The 22648-nt window shown below is 44.6% G+C and overlaps 2 protein-coding genes across 2 annotated transcripts in view; both read right to left on the bottom strand.

Moving 5' to 3' along the window:
- Positions 1-22648, bottom strand: part of LOC311591569 (uncharacterized protein) — a 234599-nt gene that overhangs the window by 17793 nt on the left and 194158 nt on the right. The gene's annotated exons all lie outside the window — the stretch shown is intronic.
- On the bottom strand, positions 980-20956 carry LOC311591564 (uncharacterized protein). Its single transcript, XM_084771297.1, has 5 exons — positions 20896-20956; positions 18189-18233; positions 15537-15663; positions 9597-9692; positions 980-9060 (listed from the first exon to the last, which is right to left on the bottom strand). Exons 2-5 carry the CDS (start codon positions 18201-18203, stop codon positions 5774-5776), a joined length of 3525 nt encoding a protein of 1174 aa, XP_084627423.1. The 5' UTR covers positions 18204-18233; positions 20896-20956; the 3' UTR covers positions 980-5773.

The raw sequence follows: 22648 nt of genomic DNA, 5'->3' as shown, positions 1-22648 counted from the left end.
GACCATTATGATGCTTTTGGCCTGAGAAGGTTCCGGTAAATACTTTTTGTTGGCTCTGTTTATTAACAATTAAACTTTATTAAACAACCCAACTAGCATATACAAGAAGGAAAAAAAAAGGTTAAAGGGACAGAAGAGTAAACCTTCTGGAATCCGTTTTTCAGGATGGGTCCTTAGGTGTCTCTGTCCCGCGAGCTGGTCCGGTCCCTTCCTCTCTCCGAGCGCCCTCCTCGCCTTCACCTGTTGTTTTTCTTTTCCCCACCTTCCCAGTCCCAAGCAAAGGGCGGTCTCCTTCTCCCTTCGAGGGTCAATTAGGAAAACAATAGCCATGGTGGGGTTCCCAGGTCGGCTTCCTGAATTCCAAGCCCAGGAAGGCTCCAAACAGTCTGTCACAAGGTATTCATGGCTTGCCCCAAGGGTAAAGCCCGCCAAGACTGCTTCCACCTGTGACAAAGCTTAATCTTTCCCACAACTTTTCATTTGTGAGCTTTAGTTAGAGAGAGTTTAGACCCCAGGCATGAAAGAAAAAAACCTAAACCGGCATTGCGTGGGATGCCTCAATGCTCAAGAAAAGTGAAACTAGGCATTCTGCTGCCCAAGCCTGGATAAATTCAGGCCACAGAACGGTTAGCACAGGAACAGCTTGACAGTGGCCACATCACTTCTAATTCTCCATGGAATTCTCCAATTTCTGTTGTTAAAAACAAGTCAGGAAAAGGGAGGGTATTGCAAGACCTGAGAAAAGTAAACGAGACTGTGGAGCTGCTAGGAGCTTTACAACCAGGGCTGCCCATTCCTTCTGCCACACCTCAAGATACGTATAAGATTATTTTGGATTTGAAAGATTGTTTTTATATGTTTCCTCTTGGAGACTGTAAAAGATTTGCTTTCGGCATACCTTCAACAATTTTTAAGGAGCCTATGGAAAGATATCACTGGCTAGTGTTGCCTCAAGGCGTGGCAAGTAGCCCAACTCTCTGTCAAAAATTTGCACTCAAACTCGAGTGACGTCCTCAGTTATCTGTTGTACACTGTGTGGATGACAGTCTTTTAACATCTAAAGATGGAGGCTTCCTGTGAGCTGCTTCTGCTCATCTACCAGATGCTTTTAAAAACCAGGCTTAATAATAGCTGCAGAAAAGGTCCAATGGGCTGCACTGCTTTCTTATCTGGGACATAAACTGTACCTGAAAGCAATTTTACCTCAACATCCCCCCCCCCAAAAAAAAACCCCAAAAAACAAACTAGAAAAGACAACTTGACTGCTTTGAAAGATTGTCAAAAACTCTTGGGGGATATTAATTGGCTTCGACCTTATTTAAAATTGTCCACTGGAGAGCTAAAGCCTTTATTTGATATCCTTAAAGGAGATTCCGATCCGTCATCACAGGGACAATTATCCAAAGAAGGCGGGAAAGTTTGGTTCGGGCTGCGTCAGCCACAGAACAATGGAATATACAATATGTTGATTATCAGAAAAACTGTTAGCATGTATTCTGGCTGCTCAGCATGCTCCTGCTGCTGTCATTTGGCAAAAAGGTCCTTTACTATGGATTCACCTGATGTTACTCATATACTGGCATATGTGTTGACACCTTATTATGAATCTGTAGCTTGTTTAGTCTAAATTAACTAGAGAAAAATTTCATAAAAACTTTGGTATCGAGCCACATTTGATTAGAATCCCATTTACTGGACAACATGTTGACTGGTTATTCCAAAATAACAATACTTGAGCTATTGCATTTGCTCAATCAATGGGCAAAAACAGACCATCATTATCCTAATAATAAATTGACTCAGTTTTAAAATATCCATTCTATAGCATTTTCAAAAACTATAAAAAATGATCCAAATACCAGGATCCCAGACAGTTTTTACTGATGGATCATCTAATGGGATGGCTGTTTATGTTATACAGGATCAAAAGTATGTTTTACAAACAAATTCGGCATCAGCTCAAGTAGTTGAATTAAGGGCTGTGGCAGCTATATTTGATACAATGGAGCCAGGCAGTGGTGGTTCACAACTTTAATCCCATGGATTGATATGAGTTCAAAGACAGCCTGGTCTACAAAACAATTCCAGGACAGTCAAGGCTACACAGGGAAACCCTGTCTTGAAAAAACAAATATATATATTAAAATAAAATAAAATAAATAAAAAGATATAATGGCCAACACTTCTTTTAACTTACACACTGATAGTCAATATATAGCTCAAGCCTTACAGATTTTAGAAATGGTTCCATATATTGAGATTACTGATATTTAAATACAATTATTGTTCTTTCAAATACAGAGACATTTACATGCAAGGACTGATCCTTGTTATTTCAGTTACATTGGAGCTCATTCTGGATTTCCCAGTCCTTTAGCAAAAGGAAACTATATGGCAGATTAAGCTACTAAACAAGTATATTTTACTCAGGCAGAAACTTACTCAAAAATCTCATGTTTTGCATCATCAAAATAGTCAAAGTCTAAGATATCAGGTTCATTATTACTCATGAGGCTGCTAGACAAATTGCTAAACAATGTTCTGCTTGCCCAGAATTGCATCCTGTTCCTCAATATGTAATAAATCATAGCAATTTGATTCCTAATCAATTATGGCAAATGGATGTTACTCACATACCAGAGTTTGGAAATGTTTAAATACATGCATGTTTACTATAGGTACTTATCCAGGATTTATAATGGCTGCTGCAAAAACAGAAGAAGCAACTCAACATGTTGTTTCTCTTGTCTAGAGTGTTTTGTTACACTTGGTATCCCTGCTGCTGTAAAAACAGATAATGGTACAGGGTATATAAGTCAAAAATTTCAATGCTTTTGTGCTCAGTTCTCAATCAGTCATAAGACTGGAATTCCTTATACTCTCCAAGGTCAGGGGATTGTGGAAAGTGCTCATGGGACTTTAATATTTTAATTGCTTAAAATTAGGAAGTGGGAATTATATTCCTCCTCCCCACAGAATAGTTTAAATCATGCTCTTTTATTTTAAATGTTTTAAATGTGGATGCTCTTGGTTATTCTGCGGCAGAAAGGTTACGCTGCATCTTAAAACTCAGAGTAGCTGTGCTCAGGTTAAATGGAAAGATCCTCTTACAGGGGAACGGCACAGCCCCCCAATCTGGTGTTAATTTGGGCAAGAGGGCACGTGTGGTTTTTCTACAGAATGCTGAGAACGCCACATGGTTGCCAGAAAGGTGGGTGCATTTTGCTGGAACTGAATGTAAGATGGATGATGCTATGGGTGATGGGGACGATGTGTCAGATGGTGCAAGCTAATGGGCCTATGTTACAGATCCTCCACTTTTACATCCCGCAGTTCAGGAAGGACAAGAAATTATGATACTGGTGAATGATACGTGCTTGCTCACACCTCCTGCCCAATATGGCTGAGTACACAACGATCGCCAAGATTTAATTATTCAGGTTGTGGAAAACGGTTGCCCATTTGTTTTGCAAAAAAACCACTTATTCGCCTGGTTGTGTGTTGGAGTTTATAATCATACTCTTATTGGAGGTGGAGGAATGTGTACCAATGCTGGACTGTTACTTCCCAAAGGCAATCTGGTCAGGGGAAAGGTTTCTCCGCAAAAAAAAAAGTTTACCATGTGACTCAGAGACAAGATATAGCAACAAAACTTTATTATGGAGATGTCTAGGGGACAAACCATTACAATATAATGTGACTAAAAGCAACAGATTTCTATCGGACTAGTCAGGCAACCAAGTAGGAGGTAATGAAGAATCATCTCTAATAAATTTAAGCAATTGGGAAAAAGGGCTCTCTGCTGGACTGTAGTGGTCGGATTCAGAGTATCCTTAGGCGTATGTGTGGAAACTTGCTGCAGCCAAGGGCCTGGTAAGAGGCCAAGGAAAGGACTCTTATGTGAAGAACAGTCCTCGATGCCCTCTATTGGAAATTGTTAAAGCCTGTGCCAACCTGACTTGTGTTTTGTTATTGGGAAATTTATCAATTACTTCTGTTAATGAGTACTTCAATGTGTCTTATTGCCATTCGTATAATACCGCTTTTGGTCAAGGTAATGGTCAACTCCTGGAAAGTTCAAGGTGAAATGCACAATGTCAAACTGCGAGCATTGCTATAATCTCTCTGCAAAGTCTGGTAGTCAAAAGACTGGTAAGATCCATTAGGGATACGTCAACCTAAGACAGGCACAGTCATTCTGCATCTAGCTAGTAGGCTACAGCATTTTTAAAATTAAAAAGGGGGAACTGTCAGGAGCCGTTTGTATAAGGTCTGTCCATATGCACTGCTCTTTGTTCCAGCATAAGAATCACACCGATTGCCAAGACCGTGGTTAAGCAAGATGTTCTGCCAAGTGCACCCTCAAGGTCTTCAGACTATCAGAGAAAGTACACTGTGGCTTCAAGGCCGAGGGTCAATAGAGCTTACACTGCTTTTCCCGTGGGAATGTCTGCATTATCTCCTGAGAGCGACCTTCCTGCTTTGTTTTCCCATGCCTAAGATGTGTATACATTGAACTGGTGAATAAAGCTGAGGCATCTTGTGGTATTGACTGCAGGTCCTCTTGAGTCTATCCTGTGTTTCTGGCTATTTCTTGCCTCTGTTTCTTATTTCTGTTCTTTTATTTCTCAGCCTCACTCCTTGCTCTAGGATCTGTGCAATATTGTCCAGAGCTGGTTCTGGCACCCACCCAGGCTGGACGTAGATTCACTATGGTTTTTATGTTGGTCTTGACCTCCTGATCCTACCTCCGGTGCTGAGATGAAAGGGGGCCATGCCACCATATTTGGCCAGGACTTATCATATGTAGTTTACCTTACTGAGCACTTTTATGATCAAGACTGGATGGAAAGTTTTGTTAAAGGATTTTTTTTTTCTGCACCTCAATAGCCTATATTTCAATCCACATGAAGATCAAGAACAAATCTAAGCACCGTGCAAAAAGGAAATGACGCTTGTTGGCCCTGAGGTGGGACTCTCTGCAAATGGGTACGAAGCCCCTTGTGTTACTAGGACATACACACACACACATTGCTGTATATAATTGCCATAACTCAGGAGTTCTTAAAGGAGGCTTGTGCATGATGGCACACTGAAGTCCTCTCAGCATACAGAAGCGCTGCCCACGGCACAGGTTCTGCATACAACATTTTAGAGATATTGCCAGCAGGGGTGAGAAATGCCCATGGATGCCTCATTTAAATGCCCTGCAAGCTTCTACAACACTTCTGAGGGCGTTTTAACATAAACATCAAGATAATCAAATAAGATCTTTCACACGATTGTACCTTTTGCTACTTGCTAATCTTTTGGTGTGCTGAGATGGGGTTCACTCACTATAGCTCAGACTGAGCCTATAGAAAATCTACTGAGAACTGCAATTACAACCGTGAGCCATCACTACCGGCTTTCTTGGTACTTAACGATGACCAAAAGCCTACAGGCACCAGAAAGGGGGAGCAGACTTGCCTGTGAATGATTTCTCCCTTCTATGGGGGTTTAAATCCAATTCATTAGACTTCGCATTGAGATAACTCCAGACCAAGCCTGCCTTTCCTGAGTATCTTGTCTGCATGGATCTGATTAGGTGGTCAAGGTTCTGGATGAAACAATCAAAGATCCATTCTTACTTGTTACCTCTGGTCCCGCACCGTGGCAGTCTACTACGGCTCTAACACACTCACCAAGTCAGAGAAAACTTCTCTGTGCTCTCTGAGAACTAAGATTAGGTATTTCAGCATTATCTTGAAATATTAAACGATGTGTGAAGAGATTATTTCCTGTAGGAATCCTCTGACCAAGAAACGTTCCTGTCACATTTATCCTCAAAATGGACACGCTGGTGAATCAGGAGACTTGAGATCCAGCTGAAGCCCTCCCCACACGCCTTGCACTTGTACGGTTTTTCTCCAGAGTGAACTCTCTGGTGGGCTTGAAGGTATGAGCTCCAACTAAAACCTTTCCCACACTCTTCACATTTGTATGGTTTCTCTCCAGTGTGGACTCTCTGGTGGGCTTGGAGGTAGGACCTCTGTCGGAAGTGTTTCCCACACACATCACACGGGTATGGTTTTTCACCTTTGTGGACCCCACGATGAGCCAGGAAATTGGAAGCCCTACAGAAGCCCTTCCCACACTCCTCACACTGATAGGGTCTCTCTCCAGTGTGTGACCTCTGGTGGGCTTGAAGTTGTGAACCTACCGTGAAGCCCTTCCCACACTCTGTGCACTGATACGGTTTCTCTCCTGTGTGGACCCTCAGATGCACTTGGAGACTTGAGAATTGACTGAAGGCCTTCCCACACTTGTCACATTTGTACGGTTTCTCTCCTGTGTGGATTCTACAATGAACATTAAGATCTGAACTCCGGCGGAAGCTCTTCCCACATGTATTACATTTGTAGGGTTTCTCTCCGGTGTGGCCTCTCTGATGGGACAGAAGATTTGATGCCTGGCTAAAGCCTTTCCCACACTCCTCACACTTATAGGGTTTTTCACCCGTGTGAACTCTAAGATGAGTGTTAAAATCAGAACTACGGCTGAAGCTCTTCCCACAAGTATCACATTGATAAGGCTTCTCTCCAGTGTGGCCCCTTTGATGATCTAGAAGATTTGAGGCCCGACAGAAGCCTTTCCCACACTCCACACATTTGTAGGGTTTCTCTCCGCTATGGCTTATCTGATGAGTCCGAAGGTGTGAGTCTACACCGATGACCCTGTCACACTCCTCACACTTGTAGGGTTTTTCTCCTGTGTGCACTCTAGAATGAATGTTAAGGTGTGAACTGTCGCTAAAGCCCTTGCCACATGTATCACATTTGTACGGTTTCTCTCTTGTATGGATTCTACAATGAGCATTAAGATCTGAACTCCGGCGGAAGCTCTTCCCACATGTGTTACATTTGTAGGGTTTCTCTCCGGTGTGGCTTCTCTGATGGGCCAGAAGATTTGAGACCTGGCTGAAGGCTTTTCCACACTCCTCACACTTATAGGGTTTTTCACCCGTGTGGACTCTGATGTGAGTGTTAAAATCAGAACTACGGCTGAAGCTCTTCCCACAGGTATCACATTGATAAGGCATCTCCCCAGTGTGGCCCCTCTGATGATCCAGAAGGTTTGAGGCCTGACAGAAGCCTTTTCCACACTCCGCACATTTGTAGGGTTTCTCTCCCGTGTGGCTTATCTGATGAGCTTTAAGGTGTGAGGCTACACTGAAGGTTTTTCCACACTCCTCACACTTATAGGGCTTTTCTCCTGTGTGGACTCTACAATGAACTTTAAAGTGCGAACTGTAGCTAAAGCCCTTACCACATGTATCACATTTATATGGATTCTCTCTTGTATGGATTCTGTAATGAACATTAAGATTTGAACTCCGGCGGAAGCTTTTCCCACATGTGCTACATTTGTAGGGTTTCTCTCCGGTGTGGCTTCTCTGATGGGCCAGAAGATTTGCAGCCTGGATGAAGGCTTTTCCACACTCCTCACACTTATAGGGCTTTTCTCCTGTGTGGACTCTACAATGAATTTTAAAGTGCGAACTGTAGCTAAAGCCCTTGCCACATGTATCACATATGTATGGATTCTCTCTTGTATGGATTCTACAGTGGACATTAAGATTTGAACTCCGGCGGAAGCTCTTCCCACATGTATTACATTTGTAGGGCTTCTCCCCAGTGTGGCTTCTCTGATGGTCCAGAAGATTTGCAGCCTGGATAAAGGTTTTTCCACACTCCTCACACTTATAGGGTTTTTCTCCTGTATGGATTCTCCAGTGGACATTAAGATTTGAACTTCGGTGGAAGCTCTTCCCACATATGTTACACCTGTAGGGTTTCTCTCCAGTATGGACCCTTTGATGGACCAGAAGATTTGAGGTCTGGATAAAGGCTTTCCCACACTCTTCACACTTATAGGGTTTTTCACCCGTGTGGACTCTACAATGAACAGTAAGACTTGAACTTCGGCGGAAACTCTTCCCACATGTGTTACATTTGAAAGGTTTCTCTCCAGTGTGGCCTCTCTGATGGGACAGAAGATTTGATGCCTGGCTAAAGCCTTTCCCACACTCTTCACATTTGTAGGGTTTTTCACCCGTGTGGACCCTAATGTGAGTGTTAAAATCAGAGCTACGGCTGAAGCTCTTCCCACAAGTATCACATTGATAAGGCTTCTTTCCAGTGTGGCCCCTCTGATGATCCAGAAGGTTTGGGGTCTGACAGAAGCTTTCCCCATATTCCTCACACTTACTGGGTTGTTCTCCTGTGTGGGCTCTCCAATGAATGCTAACGTGTGAAGTGTCACTAAAGCCCTTGCCACATGCATCACCCTTGTATGGCTTCTCCCCTTTGTGGATTTGGTGATGCAGGTGTGGTCGTGAAAACCCAGCAAAGTCCTTCCCAGTCTCTTCACAGTTATAAGGCTTCTCTCCAGCATGGTCTCTCTGATGGACCTGGAGATGTGAGCTGTGGCTGAAGCTCTCTCCACACTCCTCACATTTATAGGGTTCCTCTCCTCTGTGAACTAACAAAACTGTCTGGCCACAGGAGCTTTTCCCAGTATCCTCATATCCTTTGGGGTTTTCTCCAGTGGGGACACTCTGACGATACTGAAATAGTGGCCTTTGACTGAAATTTTTAAACAGACTGTCTGCCTTGTTCAATCCGCGGATATCGTGTATTCTCTGATGGGACTGAAGACTTGGGAACTGACAGGTGTTGTGACATTTTTCACACTTGTAGGGCTTCTCTCCTGTAATAACATGGAGACGGTGGGTGCAACTGAAATCTTTCTCACGTGCCTCTTCTTCGGGGAATTCCCTGTGGTCAACCTGAGGAACTAAATTCTGACTGGAAGCTTTAATGAGCTCCTCTTCTTCACAGCTCACGTCATCCTGTTTTAACGGAGAGCCAGTTGCTCCAGTGTTTACTGTGCAATCCCAAGCCTTGGTTAACTCCCTTGTAACTTGTTGCCAGATTTGCGAGCAGAAAAGCTCCTCATGTGGCAGGTACCTCAACCCTCCTTCCTGAAGAGGGTCCGTCTCCTGTAGATTCTTGTCTCCTAAAAGCATATAGAGAATTCAGAGAGAGGTAGGGTGTGTGAACACCGTGTTGGCTGATGTTGCAGTTGTACAGCCAAGACCACAGCCTAAGCCTTCATTCACTAAATCAGAGAAAGGTTGCCATCCCATTAGCATGAGTGCCCTGTCACCTCACTGACATGCCCAGACGCTGAGGCCAGCGCTCAGGAGACCCACTTAGAGGTCTACAGAGCATCATATATGAGTGACACTGCAGTACCTGTCCTCACCACACACATAATGAATACAAGGCTTTTAAAAATTGTGATCTATGGCCTCCTCACACACGTGTGTGTATATGTGCATGTGCATGCCCATGTATACACATCTACAAGGAACCATCCGGATGTGGAGGAATAGCATGTTGTAACTCAGCTTTGAGGGAGTCACAGAGCAAATGGAGACTGACGCTGAGGACGGATGGATTCTCGACAGTGGTACAAAGCCTCGACTGACACCCAGCCCCAAAGTCATGCGTAGGTTAAGGAGCAGGATATCCGAGGCACACTGTTCTCACCTGTAGATTCACCGCTCCAGCTAGCCTCGGTCAACATCCAGAACAGGTATTCTCTCTTGAGCTGGAGCAAAACATCTGGAGTCACGTTCTGATGCCCTGTGAATTAACACACCCCAGATGAGCAGGTTCTAAAAATAGCATTCCACTGTATCTTCTTCAGCCGGCCAAATCTATTCCTTCCTAAACTCATAATACAAGTCAGACGAAGAAATACAATGTTTGAAGAGATCCAGGATACACACACATAGATAGACTTTAAGAAACTTGTTTTAGCCGGGCGTGGTGGCACACGCCTTTAATCCCAGCACTTGGGAGGCAGAGGCAGGTGGATCGATGTGAGTTCGAGGCCAGCCAGGTCTACAAAGTGAGCCCAGGACAACCGAGGCTACACAGAGAAACCCTGTCTCGAAAAACCAAAACAAACAAACAAACAAAAAACCCAACTTGTTTTGACGAGCACCAATTTTCATTCTTTCCTCCCCCTTCTCCCTCAAACTGTTCTTGCCAATGTCCTAGACAGACACCATTGGAATTTCTTTTCTGTCTGCTACATTTTTCTCAGTTCTCTCCATCCATCATGTGGACTCCTGGGACTGAGCGTTGGGGCATCAAACTTGGTTCCAGGTGCCATTAGCTGCTGGCCATGTCATAACCTCAACCCTATTTTATTTCATTTTATTGATACATCTTTTCAATTTTTTCCTGATGTGTACATGTAAGTGTATGTGTGTGTGTATGTGTGTGTATGTGTATGTGTACGTGAGTGCAGGTGCCCACGGAGACCAGCAGGGGGAGGCAGATACCCTAAGCTGGAGTCTGTTCATTTCAAGTTTAATTATACAGTATTCTTCCCCCATGTATGCCTGCTCACCAGAAGAGGGCACCAGATTACATTACAGGTGGTTGTGAGCAACCATGTGTTTGCTGGGAATTGAACTCAGGACCTTCGGAAGAACAGGCAGTGCTCTTAACCTCTGAGCCATGTCTCCAGCCCTGGATCTGGAGTTAATAGGTATTTGTGAGCAACCTGATGTTGGGTGCTGGGACCTGTTGGGGGAATGTCTGAAGTATTTTGGTGCTAATTGCTGCTTCCTATCTGTGAGAAAAGAGAGACGGCCACAAGGAGAAAAGAGAGATGCTGAAGGGAAGAAAGGAGGCTGCCATGGATTAGATGGCTGGCGTGAATGGAGAATCCGACCCAGATGAAGAACATTAGCAAGTATTTGGGATTATGGATGGGAGGTAACTTGATAGAAGTTATTAGAAGCAGATGGCATCGGATAGAGGCAGGGATCCCATGCCTGCCCCACTATGGGAGGTAGTTTAGAGGCTTGGTATCTGCCCTGCCCCAGGTGAACTAAGGCTATTTTAAAATATAACAAGTGTCTGTGTCTCAATTGATCACTAGCTGGGCCTACTGATAATACAGATAATTTAAAAACAATAGAAAGCCAAACTCTGGTCCTCTGTAAGAGCAAAGAAAGCATTAACTGATGAGCTATCTCTCCAGCCGCCTCAACATATTTCAGCATCGGTAGGCATCACTCAGCATGCGCCACCAGGTGGTGGGAGTGAGATTATAATTTGAGGAAGATGAAAACACACTAGTGTAAGGACCAAACTAATGCCATGTTCCGTATGTTGTGTAAGTAATGCCATGGTCTGTATGTTCTGTGAGAACTTGTCCTTTAGGTGACCCTTACTTCTTCCTGTGTTCCAGGAATAACCATGTACTGCCATAAACTGTACCTGCCAGCAGTCTCCAGAAAGTCATACCCAGGCAATTACAGATAATTAGCACCCAGTGTTCCTCTGAGAAGAAAATTCCCATTGTGACTTAGTCTCCACCCAACCCGCCTAAAGGTCAACGGTCTTGTGACCCACAAACCAATTATGAAACACCAAGGTTTGGAAACCCCCACTTGCAGTTTTTCCCCTCTATAAACCCATTATGCTTGAAACTCTGTACCAGTCTCCCCTCCTGGGGCATCAGGAAGACCTGTGGTCCAAGCTTGAGCCCATAATAAAGGACTTTGTGTGTATTGCATCAGTATTAAGTCCTGTGGGTCTTTTGGGGCGGGGGGAATCTCATGATCTGGGCAGAACATTTGGGGGCTCACTGGTGACCCTCAGGACACCGAACTGGAGGGTCCTACACTGGCCGATGAGTATACTATCTGTGTCTGTGCTGTAGCTCTGTCTGCTACAATGTTTCTTTAATAAGATATTAAGGCTATACCTCCAGTCTATATAGCTTAAGATTATACTGTGAATACTTAACTAAGGATTTATCATTTGCTTATTGGGTATGATGTTTAAATATTAAGTTCAAACTCTGGTTGAGAACATGTATGTGTGCATATGTGTTTGAAACATAGCTGTGTTAAATAGCAACCATGTGGACCACATGGTCTGCAGGCTGGTATGTGACTCAGCCATCTTGAGATAGCCACTGTGGCATAAGGCAACAACTTTACAGCCTTTTGGTCCTAATGAGCTCTCTGCTTGTTATAAAGGTTGATTCAGATGAACAGACTGCTACATTACAGATGTTGGAAATGGATAATTCTAAAATTACTTTTAAGTTGGGATGTTAATTTTAGAGATATTCAATTGTTTACGCTGTTAAAGTGTGGGGTTTATCTTCTAAATTTATGGTTATTATGCTCCACCTTCATTCTCAAAAAGGTAAAAATCACTGCCTTAGGAAGACATTTGGCCTTAATTTCTGAATATGGCTATATTTTTAAATTGCCCACCACGGCCTCTAACAACACGTGGTGGGCCTCCAGGTTGATTCTGTGATAAAAAGTGTGGGGTCATAGTCTCTCCACCATCTTGGGTAAGGGCAGTCACATGACTAGCAGCCATTTTGGTTGTGGTAGACTCGAGCCTCTGTATTGAAGGCTTCCAACTGCATTCAGTTGTCCAGCTTAACACCAAGGGTAACTTCTGTCCGTTGAGCTCTTTTCACGGTTCACACTTAATGATGAAATGTGTCAGAACCAGCAAGATTGCCAGTCTATCAATGGACTGTATCTATGATTAAAAGTTAGTTTTGCTTTGATATTAGTTCAAAAATATATTTATGCAGTTTATTGTCACCTCTCTCAGGGAATCAGTTGCCTGATAGTTAGTGAAACAATTCTAAGAGAATGATGCTCCATTCCCAAGGTGGGCTGGATGGTTTTTGGTTTTTGAAATCTTTGTATATTGATACAAAATTAACATTATATTTTGATTACAGCATACTATGTGTATCAACTCTTTTAAGGCATTGTGCCTATGTAATTCTTAAAAAACGCTATGTGCAGTTCCAGTCCTTTTAAAAGCGATCACAAACTGTTGAGGATAACTAAAGCTTATGGTTTTGTTAGGTACTAGTTCAGTAAATCGCAGGTGTTTTCTAAATTAATCAGCCAATATATAGCTAGAAACAAGCAACTCTGACATACTAAAACTAGACAGATGTGGTCCTCTAGCACTTATCTGCAGATTATAGATTATAACATCCTGTTTCATGTTTGTAAGATGTAGTTTAGAGCAGATAGCTAAAGGCAGACAAGGATTGAGCACAGATATGCTGGCCCTAAAGCTTGTCAGAGATCTGCTGAATATGGCATTAAATACGTTTAAACTAATTAGGACAGAGAACCCTACATCCTTGCAGTACCTCTCCAAGATCTCTCAAAAGATTTGGCACGGCAGATGGCTTCAACCCTGGACCACGGGATGCTGACCTGAGCTAAATTGCTCCCAACATCTCACCCTCTGCTAGGGACCAGTGTGAAATGTCGACAAACTGGACACCCAGAAACTGACTGTCTCACATTGCTGAAAACGAGGTGAGATCGATCTCTTCCGCGTTCTCCTTCCACAGAAACAGCCTCCCATCTTCAGTGCCTCTGTGCCTGACGGCCAGACTGTGTCTGCCCATGGTGCCACGTTACCACAGGAGACAACTGGGCCAACTGTCTAGGTACCAGGATATGGGTAGTCATCTCTGTCATACTGACTGATACATAAATTCATCTAGGTTACAATTCATTCTTCTCAGGTCTCTGATTTCATTGACGGCTGAGCTAATGGTAGCTTGACTGCTAGAGGACAATTAGTTCCACTGTTCGTACATTAATCAATTCATCCGCTAGTTAAAACTGCTAGGTATTTAGGTCTCTTCCCTTATTTAAAAAGACAAACAGGCTCGCCTTGCTCACAGGCTTCATGTTAAAGGTAAGTAGTTTTTAGTATAACTTTTTATTAGTCCTTCATTTGGATGACTGCACTCGGTATTCCACTGCCTGTGTCTCTTGATGAATGGCTGGATAGAAAAAGGGTGTAGTTTATATTAGGTCTGAGGATATGAAAATTTAAGTTATGCAAACCAAAGTATTTGAGGGCCTAAGAAAGTATTTAAGGGTTGATGGATGCAATATATAAAAGAGATATTTTAATGTGTAAGAAAGTATTTAAATGTTGGTAACTGAAATTTATAAAAATTAAAGGATCTTAAGAGAAGTTTCATGGTACATAAAAGCAAGTTGCAAATTCAAAATATATGAAAAAATGAGCTAATAGAGTTCTAAAAAGCTGGTAGAGTACTGACTGCTTATTAATCAGTCCCAAGCTCAAGATTTTAATTTCCCTTTGGTTGTATTCTGAATATAGACTGAAGGGTGCTTCTCATCATGCTAAAAAACAAGTCTGTCCAAACTGTATTATCAAGTCTTCTGAACTGAAAAAAGAATGTTCATGATGCCTTTACTGGCTTTCAAAGGTATAAGCCTTTGAAGCTGTCTTATAGACACAATTTTAACTTCTGTCCCTAGTCTGTATTTGTCTCAGAAGATTTTTACCTGGCTAACAGACTCCATCCAGAGCTGCTGAGATCTGGACCTGCTGGAAGCTGATGTAAACCAGGTCCACAGATATGACTACTCCTTGTCTCTTCAACTGGATTAGCTAAACAATATTTTTGATGAGTGCCACATTACCTTAACTTTGACTAGCTTTTCAGCTTTTCTATGCCCTGTTAACAGCACCCCTAACGTCCGCAGAATGAAGTTACAGAGGAGAATGACCTCGCCCATTTTTCCACTTTATACGCAGAAATGCTAAGTCAAAGGCAACTCTCTGGCACGAGGGACAAATGGCTACAAGAAAATAGGCTCTTAGTTCTGCTTAAACCAGTCATGCCTTGTGCCCCCTTATAGCCAGCAAAGATTGGGTACCATCCAGTCATGAGGGCACAGTCCCTGGCCTACAACAGGCCGACTCACAGGAATAAGTTTCACAGCGACCCATGATTGGGCCTTCAATGAACCAGTCAGAGGGGAGAATGCAAGAACCAAACCAACATCATGTTCTGTATGTTCTGTAACTAATGTCATGGTCTATATGTTCTGTGAGAACTTGTCCTGTAGGTGGCCCTTCTTCCTGCATTCCAGGAATGACAATGTAATGACACATAAAGTGCACTTGCCAGCTGTCTCCAGAAACTTGTACCTGGGCAAGTAGATATAATTAGCACCCAAAGTTCCTCTGAGAAGAAAATTTCCCCGTGTGATTTAGTCTCCATTCAACCAGCCTAAAGGTCAGCATTCCTGTGACTCACAAACCAATTATGAAACACCAAGGTTTGGAAACCCCTGCATGTGGATTTTCCCTTTGTAAACCCATTATGCTTGAATCTCTGTAGAAATCTACTATCCTGCAGCGTCAGGAAAGCTTATGGTCCAAGCTCAAGCCCGTATTAAAAGACCCTGTGTGTATTGCATCAGTATCGAGTCCTGGGGGTCTTTTGAGGATCTTGTGATCTAGGCACAACACTGCCATGCTTTAATTTTCACTTCATTTATCAAATTAGGACGAGTTCAACACTGTATCACATGGTGACTAGAAAACTAGAAACCACTAGCTTCAACACATGTCTGCTCTCACCCACTGACAGAAGGTTCCGGAAAGTCTCCAGCATCACGTCACGGTACAGCTTCCTCTGGGCAGCATCCAGCAGCCCCAGCTCCTCCTCACTGAAGACCACGGCCACGTCCCTGAACGTCACTGCCTCCTGTGACAGCAAACACTCAACTTTAACTTTGGTCTTCTGCTTACTATAACTCCAGGTCTTGGGTCTCCAATACCTTCCTTTGGCCTCTGTGGGTATCTGGCATGCACACGGAGCACAGGCTTATTATAGTCAGGGGTAACACTCATAGAAATAAAACACGTTGTTAAAACATGTCTTATTTAGTATTTCTAAACAACAGGAACAGTAGCAAACCATCCTTGAATTTCTTCTGGAGGAGAATATTTATTCATACCAATATTACTATAACTTTCCTTAGTATTATCAAAGCTGCTAAGCTATTTAAATATCTGGGAGTAGAGAGAGAAGAGGCCTCTGTCACATGGACCTCCTTTACCACAGAGCATGTCAACTTAAGGGAACACGATGTCATTAACAACAAAACAGTGAAAGCCAGTCATGACAGCACATGCTTGGCATCCCAGCACTGAGAGTCAGGCGGGAGGACTGAGATATTGAGAACAGATGTATGTACACACTAAGACTCTGTCTTTTAAATTATTATTATTTTTTAAAATCTTGACTTGGAGTGTGGCTCAGTGGTAGAGCCCCTGCCTAGAATCCCCCAGTGAGGGGCTGGGGCGTGGCTCAGTGGTAGAGCCCTTGCCTAGAATCCCCCAGTGAGGGGCTGGGGGCATGGCTCAGTGGTAGAGCCCCTGCCTAGAATCCCCCAGTGAGGGGCTGGGGACGTGGCTCAGTGGTAGAGCCCCTGCCTAGAATCCCCCAGTGAGGGGCTGGGGCGTGGCTCAGTGGTAGAGCACCTGCCTAGAATCCCCCAGTGAGGGGCTGGGGGTGTGACTCAGTGGTAGAGCCCCTGCCTAGAATCCCCCAGTGAGGGGCTGGGGTGTGGCTCCGTGGTAGAGCCCCTGCCTAGAATCCCCCAGTGAGGGGCTGGGGCGTGGCTCAGTGGTAGAGCCCCTGCCTAGAATCCCCCAGTGAGGGGCTGGGGCGTGGCTCAGTGGTAGAGCCCCTGCCTAGGATTCCCCAGTGAGGGGCTGGGGTGTGGCTCCGTGGTAGAGCCCCTGCCTAGAATCCCCCAGTGAGGGGCTGGGGTGTGGCTCAGTGGTAGAGCCCCTGCCTAGAATCCCCCAGTGAGGGGCTAGGGCGTGGCTCAGTGGTAGAGCCCCTGCCTAGAATCCCCCAGTGAGGGGCTGGGGGCGTGGCTCAGTGGTAGAGCCCCTGCCTTGAATCCCCCAGTGAGGGAGTTGGTGGTGTGGCTCAATGGTAGCGCATCTGCCTAGCACAAGGAAGGCCCTGGATTTTCAAAAGTTTTATCTATTATTACAAATAAAACATTATGTCATGAAAACAAATCAAGAAATAAAAACTGGTGTACTATAAACAAAACAATAGAAAACCTGAGCTTATTCAATGCTACTCACTTTTCCATTCTATGATCATTAATCTAATTTCAAAGTGGTTATTAGGTGTATCTTTGTTTTTATTTCGACACAGGGTTTCTTTGTGTAGGCTTGTCTGTCCCAGAATCACACCTAGCACCTCGAACTCACAGCGATCTGACTGCCTCTGCCTCCCAAGTGCTGGGATTAAAGGCGTGCGCCACCACCACCTGGCTTTGATTTATCTTTATTTTATGGACATGAATGTTCTGCTTGCCTGCACAGTTATGCACCACATGCACACTTGGTGCCCATGCGGGCAGTAGACAGTGTCAGATCCCTGGAGCTACTGCTGTTCATAGTTGTCCTCATGTGAGTGCAGGGAACCAAACTACATCCTTACAAGAACAGCAACACTCTGAACTGCTGAGCCATCTCTCTAATCCCCTCAGGTAATTTTCAGAAATAAAAATAAATTAATCTATGTGGGGTTTTTTGTTGGTTTGGTTCATTGTTTGTTTTGTTTGTTTTTTTCAAGACAGGGTTTCTCTGTGTAGCCTTGGCTGTCTAGGACTCACTTTGTAGACCAGGCTGGCTTAGAACACATGGAGATCCTCCTGCCTCTGCCTCCCGAGTGCTGGGATTAAAGGTGTGCACCACCACAACAGGCTCAAGTTATTGTCTAAATCTGTGTGTGTATAGTTAGTGTTTTGCCTGCATGTGCCAGGTGCAGAGGGCACAAGAAGGCAGCAAGTCCTCACAATCTGGAGTCACATGTGGTTGTGGCTGCTGGGAACTGAGCCTGGATCCCTTGCAAGAGCAGCCAGTGCTGCCAGCCGCTGAGCTGCCTCTCCAGCTCCGCACAGCAGGTTCTCCATGCCTGCTGCTCCCCTTGGGTCTTCCTCAGAGAAAGAAGCAAGATGTCAGGATCCTTGAAAATTTACACGACACTCTGAAACTTAGAAAAAGCTCAACCTATCCAGAGGCGGTGGTGCACGCCTTACCCCCAACACTGAGAAGGCAAGAGGCAGGCAAACACCTGTGAATTCAAGGTCAGCTTCGTCTCCAGAGTGAGTTCCAGGCCAGCCAGGGCTACACAGTGAGAACTTGTCTCAAACCAAAATGGAAGAAAAACAAAAACTAATGAAAAAAAGCTCAACAACTCACCTTGCCCCCGGTCATCCTGCCGTCTTCCTAGGGAACAGCCGCATCCTGGGAAGACAGAGTGAGGGAGAGGAGACAGCAAGTGAGAGTCTGCTCAGCGGAGTCGCCGGCCCACGTGGCTAATGCTGTGAACAGTGTTAAGTCATGCAGTCCACTCTTGGTGTGGCTTTACGACGAGCGAGTCTTACAGAATGGGCAAGCATCAGATTCAGCGTGTCTGCCTCAGACGATATAGTAGAGAGTAGGCTACACACACATATGCCCCACCCCTACACACACACCCACACCCGTGCATGCACGCACGAGTGCACTGACATGCACAGACACATCACCGCTCCACACACTCCACACACATATGCACCACCCCTATACACACACACACACATATCACCCTACAACCTTACACACACGTGCATGAGCGCGTGCACACACACACACACGCACCACCCTTACACACACTATAAATGAATAAAAGTTTCATTTAGGGATTTCCTTCTCCTCCTCCTCCTCCTCCTCCTCCTTCTTCTTCTTCTTTTTGGTTTTTCGAGACAGAGTTTCTCTGTGTAGCCTTGGCTGTCCTGGACTCACTTTGTAGACCAGGCTGGCCTCGAACTCACAGCGATCCACCTGCCTCTGCCTCCCAAGTGCTGGGATTAAAGGCGTGCGCCACCACGCCAGCTCCTCCTCCTCCTCCTCCTCCTTCTTCTTTTCTCTCTCTCTCTCTCTCTCTCTCTCTCTCTCTCTCTCTTTCTCTCTCAAAGATTTATTTATTATTAAGCATACAGTGCTCTGCCTGCATGTACACCTGGAGGCCAGAAGAGGGCATCAGATCACATCACAGATGGTTGTGAGCCACCATGTGGTTGCTGGGAATTGAACTCAGGACCTTTGGAAGAGCAGCCAGTGCTCTTAACCTCTGAGCCATCTCCCGAGGCTCCTTTCTTTCTCTATCTTTCTATCCCATTTAATATTAAAAGAAAGGAAAAAAGGAGGGGAAGATATAGGTTTGTAGAATAAAAGGTAGATTATTGAGCCTACTAGCCTCAAATAATTAACATTGCTATTGTAGATTGAGAAAAATTTAAGACACACACTCACATACACTACACACACACACCACCCCTACACACACATACACACATGCACATACAGAACACTCACACATGTACCACCTCTACACACATTCTCTCATACACATACACACAAACACACACACACACACACATGTTTACACTAGTCAAGGCGGAAAACATGTTGGGAGAGAAAGAAAAGAAGACTTTCAAAAATGAGACAGAGTAAGAGAGCAACTGCCACGTAGGAGTTCAGTTTGCTCTATTTTAGAGGGGAAATTTCCACAGTGAAAAACAAAAGCTGAAAATGCGAATGCTGTGATAACAAGTTCTGAGACCCTCTCCTGTGAATGGCACACTCTTCCTTTTCAAAACAAGCCAGGGGGCTATAGGGTTGCCTCCTACAGAGGACCCAGGTTTGGTTCCCAGCACCCACATGGCAGCTCAAAATGATCCCTAACACCAGCTCCAGGGGACCCCACGGCCTCTTCTGGACTCTTCAGGGACCAAGCATGCACATGGTGCACAGACACACGTGCAAGTAAAGCACTCCCACACATACATCCCAGAATAAAAAACACAAAAGGGGTCAGAGAAGGGCTGGGGACATGGCTCAGCAGTTAAGAGCACATGCGGGGTGTGAGTTTAGTCCCCAGCACCCACACTAGGAGGCTCACAACCATCTGTAACTCCAGCTCAAAGGTTCCGACACCTGTGGCCTCTGTGGACACCTGCTCTCCACTGACTGACGTGTGCACGTGTGTGTGTGTGTGTGTGTCTGTCTGTGTATGGGTGAGTGTGGGTATATATGCACATACTCATAATTTAAAAAATAAATATGAACTTTTGAAAATTAAAAAGTCCCTAAGCAATGAAAAGAAAGAGAAAAAGCACACAGCAAAATCTCAGTTCTGAGGTGTGGACTGCAGGAAGACCCTAGTGGGTTCTAGAGCAGCCAGGGCTACAAACTGAGATCCTGTCTCAGATAGATAGATAGATAGATAGATAGATAGATAAAAAATTTAAAGAAAAAGCCACAATATTCTCTGATACAAAGAGCTATATCTACATATTGGGTGATAGGCATTTGTGGTCACATGAACACAGCATGTACCAAGAACTGTACAAATATATAGTATGTGTGGATCCAAGAATACCTACCATCTACAACACACTTATGTAAACAATAATATATATATATATATATATAATATTACATACATAATATCTTACATATATGTGTGTGCGCACGCCCATATGCATTGTACGTGTTCTCTATAACTGATTCTAAAACCAAGTGTATATTATAGGTCCTCCTAATATTCCTATTTGCACGAGGAGAAATTAAGCACAGAAAGATTCTTACTCAGTAACAGGGTGTAAGAAAGGTGAGGGGAGGTGGACTGGGCACCACGATCCCGCAAACGCTGCCAAGTCCAGGTGTTTTTTCCTTGAGCCTAACACTGAGAATTGCTAAACTTTCTCCCAAATCGGAAGCCTCTTGTGCACTGCAACATCAGCACCAAAGGCTCATTTCAAGGACCCGAAAGAGGTCCTCCCGCATCCCTTAACCAAGTTACTGAGGTCAAGAGAGGTGAAGAGAGGCCCTGGGGTCCTCAAGCCCACCTTTACCTACTCACCTCCTCGCGAGAATGCAGTCACAGGACTCCAACCTTCCCCTGAAAAAGGCCCGGAAACGCCAAGCTCCGGAACTACAACTCCCAGGATTCCGAGAGGCAGAAACCTGGTGCCACTGAAGTGTCTGCGCATGCGTCCAGTGCCTGAGTAGCGTTTCCTGCACTCATAGGATGCTTTGGGTTTGTTTTCTAGTTCTCAAACAGCCGAAATCCTACTAATTACGCGGATTATACTTTAGTTTCCCCCAGGGAGCTTTCCCATGGAAGTTCTCCGACCACAGAAAGCGTCGAGAATCCTCTGTAAGGCTCCTTCCCTGCCAGCCTACAAATTTCCTTTGAATTAACAGGTGGAAGCTGGCCATGGTGGGCATGTCAATACTCAGGAGGCTGAGGCAAGAGGTCTGCGTGGGTTACTGCCTTAGTTTCAGTTCTCTTTCTGTGAAGTGAAGAGACACCATGACCAAGGCGGCTCTTACGGGAGAAAGCATTTTATTGGGGGCTTGCTTACAGTTCTAGAGGGTTCTATGAGCATCATGCCGGGAGGCACACCTTGAAAGGGCTTCTGAAACCTCGAAGAAGTCTACCCTCAGCGCCACACTTCCTCCATCAAGGCCACACTGTCGCTAACAATTGAAAATCCCAGATCGTTCTGTTTTTACCAATAAAGACTCAGGAGTCAGATGCTGTAGTGAAAAACCCTCCAACTCAGAGAGGCAGAGAACGCACCCAGCTGACCTTCCTACTCAGCTCACGCCCTGAGGGAAAAAGCCCAAAAGGCTCACTAGCTCACTTGCCCAGGAAGAAAAAGCCAAAAACAAACAAAACAAAACAAAAACAAAAACTCAAGGCCAAAGGCTTGCAACCTCAAAGCCCAAAAAGCCAGAGGCCAAGGAGCTGAGACACTCAAGAGCAAAAGAGCCACAGAGCTAAAAGCCACCCCTCAACTCCAAGTCCCTCCTGGCCTTAATCCCTGTCATCTGGTTTCTTGCTCTGCCTCTTGACCTAGGGTTGACTTTATTAAATCCTGTGTACAGAAAGCTCTTGGATTAAAGGTGTTAGGGATCAACCACTCCAAACAAAAGACAGGTTTTTACAGCTCACAATCTCAGGGATCAAAGGGAGGTTTGCTGGTTTGTTGTTTTGTTTTGTTTTTTATTTTTTCAAGACAGGGTTTCTCTGTGTAACAGCCCTGACTGTCCTGCACTCACTCTGTAGACCAGGCTGGCCTCGAACTCACAAGTGTGTGTTAGAGCTCAAGCACGCCAAACAAAAGACGGGTTTTCACAGTTGACCATCCCAGGGATCACATTGGGATCAAATGTCCTGCGGACACCACACCTCCCAGTCCTTCGAATCCTCCATCAGTTCCACTCCTCGGTGAAGCAAGAAAATGGGACGAGCCTGTGGAGACTGTTTAGTCGGCATCTCCCGTTGCCCCCTCCCCCACGTGACCTGGTAAATCCCATTCCCTCTCTCCAGCTCTGCCTCCTCTGAGGAAAGCCTCTGCATAAAAGCCATCATTTTATGGAATTTAGTTATTGTTATCTCTTTTTGGTGGGCCTTTTAAAGAACGTCTTAACAAATGCCTTGTAGCTAAGGAGCTTTGAATCCCAGCCATTTTAAATTCTATAGAGAAAAGTCTCATTCTTTTTTCCCCTCTGTCTTTTTTTTTTTTTATCAACATTTTTAGAGAGGGTAAGAAGAAGTGTGACCAAGACTAATCCCATTGTAAACAAATTTGTAAACACCAAAACAA

This window comes from Acomys minous (assembly GCF_964271855.1).
Source record: "Acomys minous genome assembly, chromosome: 20".
NCBI lineage: Eukaryota > Metazoa > Chordata > Mammalia > Rodentia > Muridae > Acomys > Acomys minous.
The sequence above is the reverse complement of the archived record's forward strand: the minus strand, read 5'-3'. Positions and strand labels throughout refer to the sequence as shown.